At 31.6% G+C, this 10,453-nt stretch overlaps 1 protein-coding gene across 1 annotated transcript; it reads left to right on the top strand.

Moving 5' to 3' along the window:
* The first annotated feature begins 2,106 nt into the window (after positions 1-2,106).
* Positions 2,107-4,033, top strand: LOC144563630 (UPF0481 protein At3g47200-like). The gene has a single exon (XM_078313112.1). The coding sequence runs from the start codon at positions 2,107-2,109 to the stop codon at positions 3,538-3,540; it is 1,434 nt and encodes a 477-aa protein (XP_078169238.1). The 3' UTR covers positions 3,541-4,033.
* The last annotated feature ends 6,420 nt before the right edge of the window (positions 4,034-10,453 follow it).

Here is a 10,453-nt window from a genome sequence, read left to right as displayed (position 1 = left end):
CGGGAGCTAGGAGGATGAGTGTTTGACAAAATTTCCGAGAGAAATCTTATCACTTGGTCAGTCATGATTGGAGGATATGTGTATGTGCATGTACATGACAAGAGGGGAAAAAATAATACCCTATACTCTGAGGTAACATAATACTTGCAGTGTAGATTATGACCATTGGATCGTAATACTTGCCTCCTTTTTCTCCTCAAATACATCGGATGGTTACCATCTGTAACTAAATATTATGTTACTGCAGGTCAGATGACAGAATGTTTCTTGAGGGAATACTTGTAGTTTTCTGCTCTAATTAAGGCTTTTTGTTATTGATGTATGTATTTTGTTTTTTTAGTTTGTAGGTATGTATTGTTAATTTTTCTATTTCCTTTTAAACGCAAGGTCCGGTCCATCTGGACAACGAGGCAAGTTTTTTGGTAAAGGAGGGAACAAGAAAAGGTACCAGTATATTGAGATTTGTTTAGTTCCACACCTTTTGTAATATGTATTTCAGTCTAATTTAAATACTTTAAATTTAGTGCTTCAAAATAATACTTGCCTGGTACCAGTACTAAAAGACAATTAAACAATCTCTTACAAAGACTTGTCAGGTTGGATGTCAATGCCTAGTATCAGTTTTTTCTGGTATGGATGTGCTTCTTGTTGGGCCTCGAACTTCACCATAGATTCTGTTGTTGACAATTCATTTTTTAGATCAGGTCAGGGTTTATTTATGTTTACATAGGAATTAATCGATTGAAAGGTGTACCATTCCTGCTGGTAGCTACTACCATGCTTTTCAAAAAAAAAGAAAAGAAAGGTGCACCATTCCTATACCGAGAAAAGATGGATAACAAATTAAACCGACCAACATGCGTAGTGATGCACCCCTTTCAAAGCAGGCACAGAAAACCTAAGAATTATAGTACCGATATTCAGGGACCTAATATGTCATACAATCCAAAACATAACATTGGATAGTTGAAATTTTGTATTGTTTTTTGGTGTGTTTACCATCAAATACACTTCGAAGGTTAATTTTTTTTTTTTTTTTTGATTGAGATAACATTCCTACTCGGAGGCATCTAGTTCCAGTGCAGGTCATAATTATTGAACCATTTCTTTGAGGGTTATAAAATAATGATAAATATAGATTAAATTATTCATAGCGACATCAGAAAGGTGTCCTGTAATCAATAATAAAAGTAGAAATTTAGTTCCAGAACCACATTCTCCATACACTAGTTAAGAAAAAAAAATAGTTATGAAATTTAGTTCCAGACTTGACTTTCTCTGCATTCCTTGAGCATTACGTGGCTCACTGTTAGACCTAATTTATTTCAGCAAAGAGTTTTCAATAATGCAAGGGCAATGTTGAAAAGAAGCATTTTTATTCTCTTATGCATGAAGGCTCAAGGTTATGTATGCACTGGTGTGAAGGTCCTATCTTCCAGCTCAGCGTGATAAAGATCGTTTTGTTCAAGTTCAACGATTTCTTTGAGGGTCATAAAATAATGATAAATATAGATTAAATTATTCTTAGCAACATCAGAAAGGTGTCCTGTAATCAATAATAAAAGTAGAAATTTAGTTCCAGAACCACATTCTCCATACACTAGTTAAGAAAAAAAAAAAGTTAATTATGACATTTAGTTCCAGACTTGACTTTCTCTGCATTCCTTGAGCATTACGTGGCTCACTGTTAGACCTAATTTATTGCAGGAAAGAGTTTTCAATAATGCAAGGGCAATGTTGAAAAGAAGCATTTTTATTCTCTTATGCATGAAGGCTCAAGGTTATGTATGCACAATAATTAGAAGAGAGCTGGTGTGAAGGTCCTATCTTCCAGCTCAGCGTTATAAAGATCGTTTTGTTCAAGTTCAACGATTTCTTTGAGGGTCATAAAATAATGATAAATATAGATTAAATTATTCTTAGCAACATGCATGTCCTGTAATCAATATTAAAAGAAGTAGACGTACTAATGATCAATATAAACACAAATGATCAAGGTCGTTGTGTTCAAGTTCAATCAAAACTCTTCCATTCACCAAAAAAATATTAATGGAAAAAATCCAGATAGTTTTAGATCTCGAAACCACTCCTCTGTCATCAGAATCAATGCAACTTGAAGCCTCTGTGCAACATGAACTCGACACATGGGCCAATACGGACGAGGCGAAGAACTTTACAATCTTTCGCACACCACATAACATTTCAGAAAGCAAGAAAAATTTCTTCAAGCCCTCTGCCGTCTCCATCGGCCCATTCCACCATGGTCAAAAGCACCTCCGAGCCTTGGAGGAACAAAAAGGGCGGTTCTTGCAGGATTTCTTATCCCGTGAGGACCACCTAAATTTGAATCTCTGTATATCAGAGATGAAGTTGTTAGAAACGAGAACACGAAGGTGTTATAATGAGACGTTTGATGATCTTAACAGCAACGCATTTGTCAAGATGATGCTGCTTGACGGATGCTTTGTGCTCGAGTACTTTTCAAAAATTTTAGAAAACAATTCCATGTCTTTAAAAACTTTAGAATACAATTCCATGTCTTTTGATGAGATTGGCTGGAATTCTTTTTTCATACCGCATGAGTTGCTACTTCTAGAGAACCAAATTCCCTTCTTTATAATTGATAAGTTGTACGATATTGGTAATTTAAATAAAGAACTAGATAGAATGGTTTTTGTTAAATCAATTGCTTATATTCTTTTGTCCCGAATTCAAACCCTAGACTCCCTAGACTCCCTAGATTCCGTAATCTCCAAAATTCCAGACCCTCCAGCTGAAATTCATCATTTGGTCCATCTGTGTTACCACTCTTTAGTGCCCATCCCAGAGAAAGCAGTTGTATTGAGTTCCAAATCATTTGATCTTACCAGAATGTTCGGCACCAATAGAATCAAAGGCTTGTTCACAAGAAGATTTCCTCGTTCAAATTCACAAAGCTTGTCAGTATCATTGCCGAATTCTACCAGGAATATATCCTCGATGGTGATCCCTTCTGCCATTGAGCTCAAACAAAAGGGCATGAAATTCGCACTAAAGAGCAACCCGAAACATATGCTCGACATATCATTTGAATATGGTGTCTTGAAAATTCCTAGACTAGAAATCAACGAAGGCACTAAGCCTATTTTCGCAAACCTTATGGCATTCGAACATTCCAAATATGGCAAAGAACAGTCACCCTTTACAAGGTTTGTAGCAATTTTGGATAATCTAGTGAACACACCATATGATGTGACAATATTACAAGAGCACGGAATCATTGAGAACTGGCTAGGCAGTGAAGCGGAGTTGGCTGATTTCCTCAACCAAGTCACCGAAGGTGGTTCTTGGGGGAGAGATCATTATTTGACGGAATTATACACGGCAGTGAACAGATACAGTGAATCAAGCTGGCACAAGCATCGAGCAAAATTGATTTGTGATTACTTCAGCAGTCCGTGGTCAATAATTTCTCTCATCGCTGCATTGATACTTCTAGTTCTTACATGTGTACAATCTTTCTATGCAGTTTATGCCTACAAATACCCCCCGAGTTCATGATACTTAAATTTCAGAGTACTATTCGGGGCTTTTAAATTGAACAAGAGAAAAGTGGCGTTACCATGTATGTTAAGGAGTTATTTTTTGATTTTTTTTTCTTCCTTGTTTGTCAATTGTCATTCCTTTTAATTAGTGTTCTATCTTGTCTGTCTTTTTTTTTTTTTTTTTTTTTATGATTTCCTACGAAGTTTTATTCAACAGCACCTTGTTACTCTGCACTATATATATATATTTGAATTCCTTTACTTTGTGTCCTTTATTATTCAATTTTTAAGGTTAATTATTTTCAGCACCGGTTACAGGCATGTATTGTCTTTTTTTAGATTGCATCAGAAAATCTTTACTATGTATAAAAGAGAAACAGTAAGTTGCAAAGCAGCTAATAGTCCACAGCTTTCTGAAAACAAGTCTAACAGAATTACCTAAAACATTCGGCATACAGTTTTGTAATGCTTTTATTATCTCAAAATTAGTTTTAACTGAATTTCCAAACTCTGGTGTCACAGGGCAACTTAACGAGAGCTTGTACTGCTCAGTTTTTGTTTCCTCGCATTCTAAGGCCCTTCTCCTGCATACCCTTTATGCAGCATATGAAAATTGAAAGGGAGACAAAGAAAGATGTGATAGATACAGAAAATTGAACTTTTGAAAATTTGGAATTTTTTTTTTAATTCTAGGGCCACCCATAATGAAAACCCACATAGGTGCTGTTCTAGATTGTATTGATGTGAAGCTGTTCTTATTTAATTTTATTAATTACTGTAATCACTGATAGTTTCTATCAGTTTTAATTTAAAAAAAAAAGAAAAACCACATAGGTGCATGCCTAATTAATTTGCGCATGTATGATATTGTACAATGAATACACAGGATTAAGCATTTCAATAAAAAGCAGATGATTGATATATCTAAAATTGTATTGTACCAGTACAACAATCTTGATAAAGTCTTACCACTCGAGTCTAATAGGTTGAACAAAACAGGGCACTTTCCGATAGTGCACACCATGGTTATAGCAAACCAATTTTTGGGGTGATCATCATATCTTGATGAGGCTCTTATAATACATATCTTGGTGATTTTATTTATATATTTCATTGTACGAGTGAATTATGTAAATCAGGGCTAATTTTACACAAGCACTGCATTCTGGAAAATAAATCAAGATGTGGCAATATCATCTCTTAAAATTGTTAATTGATCAGAATATCAAGTTAACTAGTCCTAATGTGAATCAAAAGGAACTATGCACCAAAATTACGCTGGTTGAAAAAATAAAACTCAAATTAAGCTTATTAATTGGGTCCTAGTTATAATTAATACCTCTCACTACTCGTTAAAAAACATCCCGGTCACTTGCAATTGGTGATAATTTGACTCAACTGGAACAATATATATATCCCAACTTGTCACCGCAAAAAGGGTAATAATTAAGAGTAATTTGGACAAATTCCTGTAATAGCATGTCCCATATATGAATGGAAATCCCATATCCAAACAAAAGAAAGAAAACCCAGAAAATGGTGAGGAAAGATGATGACGCCTGAGTTTCAAAATGGTTAGAATGAGGCAATATAAACCAGTTGTCATGGAAAATTCAGAAATTCAATTTTACTCTCTGAACATTAAACAACACTTTTTGATAAATTTCAAGTTTTAACATAGTTGACACAGAAAAAGAGAGAGGTTGCTTGGGAAGTATATCCATTTTAGATGAGTCCTATTGACTTAGGCATCTATATTATGGCCCATTAGCCCAATAACGACCCAGCCCAGCCCAGTCCAAACTTCTCTTTAATATTGAGAGACAAGGACAACAGAGTATGCCCATTAGCTCAATAGCGAATAATAATAATTGTCCGATTCATATATATAAAACCAGGGTGTTGTCTCTGTGTATAAGAAAAACATTTGATAATAAATTTTTAGTTTTCAATTCTACTTAAATCTTGTCATTTCTTTTCTTTTCTTCTCTTTACTGTTATTTAGAAACAATATGTCAATCTCAAAGACATGCTATCCCAATAAATAAGTGACCATAATTCAATACTATTGCTAGGATCAAAGATAATTACTTATTCTTTTCGTTTTGTGGTACCTTTTTCTTTTGATTTTCTCTTCTCTTTTATAAATTTGAAGGATTCATTATTTAAAAGAGGTGGAGCATATATAATGGCAACACAAGGATACTATGAAATACTTTTGCTTTTGATTTCTTTTATGTTATTCTTTACTTCATCTTTTCTCTTTGATGATATGAAAATTCATTGCTTGCCACAAGGATACTATGAAATACTTTTGCTTTTGATTTCTTTTCTGTTATTCTTTAATTCATCTTTCCTCTTTGATGATATGGAAAGTCATTGCATGATCGACTAGCCATTTGTTAATTTCTATAATCATCGTTTTTAATTTGCTGGGGCTTAAAAAAAATATTGAATATATATAGGACTTCTGAAATTAGCATGTAAATTGAGATTGAGTGGTAATCGGCTGTCTTTTTTTTGTTATTAAAAATATGGGTTAAGTACATGTTTAGTATGGGTGTTAATGAATACGATACAGTCCAGTGGAGGATTTCGTATCCGTACTTATTTTCACTCATTAAATATTCAGACCCTCATAACAGTTCCCACACTTCAGTTCTTGCACTGTCTCCTCATTATAACTACTATAATTGACTGGGAACCGCAAAAACTCCAATGTTGAATTTTTTTTCTAAAGTATTAATAACTATGCACGAATACCTATGCATGAAAGAATGTATACTTATAAGGTGAACAACTTTTAATAATTGTCTCCCCAACTAAATCTCTCAAACGTTGTTGTATCATAAATATCTGTGGAGGACCATTCAACTAAATGGGGGCGGGAACTATACACGTTTCTAAGAATATTAATATTGCCATAATTATCTGGGGGAGCAAAATTTGATATCTTGTTACATATGGCGCTGGATGATGTCTAAAAGCATTAATCTAAAGTATTGTAAGTATTTGTATATGAGGAGGGTTCAAATGCCTCCATTTTTTGTGCCTCCATCATGCCTCCATTTATAAAAACTTAAATAACTCAAAGTTTAAAACTTAAACGTCAAAATAAAACCGTTAGATGTAATCTATGTTATTTTCTCTATGTGCCCATAAAAAATTATCACATTTTGATTTTGATTTTATATGAATCAATAAGTTGAAAAATTAACGTCTAAAATTATCCACATTTGTATACATTTTTACAAGCTCAAGATGACAATCAAAACAAAGTTGAAATGCCATAATTTTTTACACGTGCATAGATAAAATGATATAGTTCATATCCAACGGTTTTATTTTGAATTTTAAGATTTAAATTTTGAGTTATTAAAGTTTTTAAAAATGGAGGCATTTGAACCCTCCTCTTTGTACATATGCACTGATGTATTTATATGTATATATATTGTACAGGGTTTAATCTTCAAGTGTTCAATCATATCAAGTTACACATCAAGTATTAATATCTTTTTTTGCATATATTTATACAAATGCACTAAAATATTTATTCCTATGAGAGTAACTATTTTTGTTAGAGGAAGGTTGAAGCGGAAATGATTGGGGAAAGTTGAAAAGGTATACGGGGGTCCTCACTACTTCATTAGAAGAATGATTATAATAAGTTATGCATCAAAGTATTAATATCGTATCTTCCAAGTATTTATATCTATAAAGATTGATGGAAAGATGAGTTCGAAACTGTAAAAGAAGGGATCATAATACAACCTTCCTTTATTGTTGCTATAGAGGTGGAACTGAAGTGAGAAAATTCATATAATTATTCTAAATATTCATAGCTCTCTCTCTTTATCCATTAAGACTAATGAATAGCAAATGATTACCATTGTCACATCATGTTTAGAGACATGATCAAAACGGCACCATCACATCCATCTGACAGTCTCTGTTGATTTACAACGGCAACAAACTAGAAAAACAAAACAGAATCAACTATATATATATAAATAGCTCAGAACTCGGTCATTTAACGACTTGCTTCCAAATAACTAGTTTAAATAAAATATATACAACTTTCAAATGGACTGGATTACTATATTTACAAACATATCAAATTATTGTAGAGTCCTGGCAAATCAATTAATGTAATTCAAAATGGCTACGGCTCTTCTGATAAATGGACTCAATTACGGTGTCTCTAACTTTGCAATTTCATTCCATTGGTAGCCTTAAAGCATTTGTTAATAATTTCTTTTTGTTTTTTTTCATAATATATTGTTAATTTTGTAAGCATCATGACGAAATCAATTGAGTAATTCATTTCTACTAATGATAAAGTAATGTGGATTGTTGGGGAAAAATAAAGAGAGATCAGAATGGGGATTGTTGGAGAATGTGGTTATTGGGCAACTAAATTCCTTTCATTACTTATATTCCTTTCGTTTCTGGGGTATCTTTTTCTTTTGATTTTCTTTTCTCTTTTGTAAATTTGAAGATTTCATTATTCAAAAGAGGTGGAACATAATGGCAAGACAAGGAAAGGGTGACAGTACTTTTGCTTTTCGTAATGTCGAGACACCCATATGTTCTATTCTTTACTTCATCTTTCCTCTTTAATGATATGGAAATTCTTTGCTTTACTTCATTTCCTAGCAGGGGCGGAACTAGAAAATTGAAATTGAGGAGGCTGAATGAACAAGTGTCGTGTAATTTCAATTTATAAGGGAGGCTACTAGTAATAAATTTTGCAAAAATTAAATACTTGAAAGGATAAAATTACAAAATTTCAATTTATGAGGGGTGCTTAGCACCCTTTCCCATATAATATGTTCTGCCTCTGTTTCATAGTATATATATTTCATTTTGAGAGCAAAATAAGTAATATTAGATATACTTCTAGGTACGTTATAAGTAACTAGTATTGTGCCTGTGCGTTGCAACAGAAACATATTATAAGATTGGATATAATATGAAGATACTTTTTTATTTGACATTCACACAAAATTAAAAAAAATAAAAGACAAATTGAAAAAAAATGAAAATCCAAATAATAAATAACAATAAAAGAAACAACAACAAATGAAAAAAAGATCAAATATAACATGATTTTTTGTTTAAAATATCATTGCGATTCAATATCTAATTTTCTCTACAAGCGAGACAGGTTATTAAACAATTTAGAGGAGATGATATGTAAAGAAACAAATTTGAAAAATATATAATTAAATGATTCAAATAAGAATTTTCTCTATATATATATTATTCATGAAAATTATTTTAAAAGTAGAAATTTATGTACACGAAAGTTCTAGATATTATTTATTTTCTCTTCATATCAGAAAGATTTATTGCTTTTGTTAGCATAAAATCTGATATTCATCTATTCACAAAAATACAATAGCCATAAACAAAATACGAAAAAATATGATTGTTTCTATTTTCATTGTTGAAACTATAGAGAAAGAGAAGAAATGAAGGAATCAAATCCTCTGCCCACTGGTGGGCAAAATTTTCCTGCCATCTATGAAAACTAATCAATCCTAGTCTGCCACGTTTCAGACCTCTCAATGATGGTTTTTACAATAATTAAATACTTGGTCCGTCATTAATATTTCTAAACATAGAAAAATTGACTCAGTCAACAAAAATAGAAAAAAAAATCTAGTTTGTCTTTATGAAATAGCCATTCTTATATTATGATACCACAAATAAAATAAATTTATAACAAATTACCATAAGATTTTATTCTATGAAAAAAAATGTAAGTTATATAGAAGAGAGTTCCAATATAATAAATTTTGTGTCAATTTGAGTTATAAATTTTCAAATATAAAGGAAAAAGTAAACTTTGAACATTTTATAGCACAAAAATTTTGCCAGAGAATTTTGAATTTTAAAATTATTATTAAATAATATAGGAAAATTGATTGAATACGTTAGATTTTCAAAGATCTAGAAAGCTCTGAGTTAGTGATTTGAATTAAAACTTTTGAACGCCAAGTTAGTAGTTCAGATTCAAACTTTGAAGCCGAATTAGTGGTTCCGACTTAAACTTTGGACCCAAACTACCAACTCAATTCCAAAATTTAAATCCAAGTTACCCACTCAGCGCCTGCTATGCCATAAAAAAAATTCACGTACTGAATCTATATTCTTATATTATTTAATAATAATTTCTAAAAATAAAAAATTCTCTATAATGCTATGACATTTTGTAGCAATTTTTTTAACCCAAATTGCACATTAAATTTGTTATATTGAAACTCTCTTCTGAATAACTTCACATAAAGAATACCTTGTGATATTCTTATTATTAATTTTTTTATATTCATTTATATTCATTGTAATGATTATTCTCTAGATAAATTGTGGTATTATTTATTATTTCATAAAAGACATTGGATTGTATTTTTCTATCGTTGTTCATTATGTGAGTTAATTTTTCTGCATTTAAAAAACTTTCTATATAAGTTAGTCTACACATATTAATGACAATTGATTATTGTAAAAACTTTCATTGAGAATTAACAAAATGAGGCATACACAGATTCATTAGTTTTTAATTTTTTATAGATGGCAGGGAAATGAAACGGAGAAAATGGAGAAATAAGTAAATAATTTAATTGGTAGAATAGAAGATAGATGTAAGGAGAAATAAGGAAACAAATTGCTAAAGATTTATTCAATTTTAATATGATAAACCATGTAGCAGTCTGTGTGGCGAGCATGTTTTTAACTAAATTTAAATTTATACACATAAAATAGATATATATAATCAAAAGAAGACAGATTATGTGATTGGAGGGTTGATATTCAATTGGAAAACTTATCTTTCAATCTCGGCCGTTGAAGGATCAGGACAACTACGTGCATAATATAAGAATGGAGATATTATTGAGATAACAAGTTATAATTTTGCTGACTTG

The sequence above is a fragment of the Carex rostrata genome, chromosome 12, assembly GCF_964058835.1.
Source record: "Carex rostrata chromosome 12, lpCarRost1.2, whole genome shotgun sequence".
In the NCBI taxonomy this organism is placed as follows: domain Eukaryota; kingdom Viridiplantae; phylum Streptophyta; class Magnoliopsida; order Poales; family Cyperaceae; genus Carex; species Carex rostrata.
The sequence above is the reverse complement of the archived record's forward strand: the minus strand, read 5'-3'. Positions and strand labels throughout refer to the sequence as shown.

What these genes read in the sequence shown, in the direction of transcription:
- LOC144563630 (XM_078313112.1), top strand. Translation starts at nt 2,107, where the DNA reads ATGCAACTTGAAGCCTCTGTGCAACATGAACTCGACACATGGGCCAAT.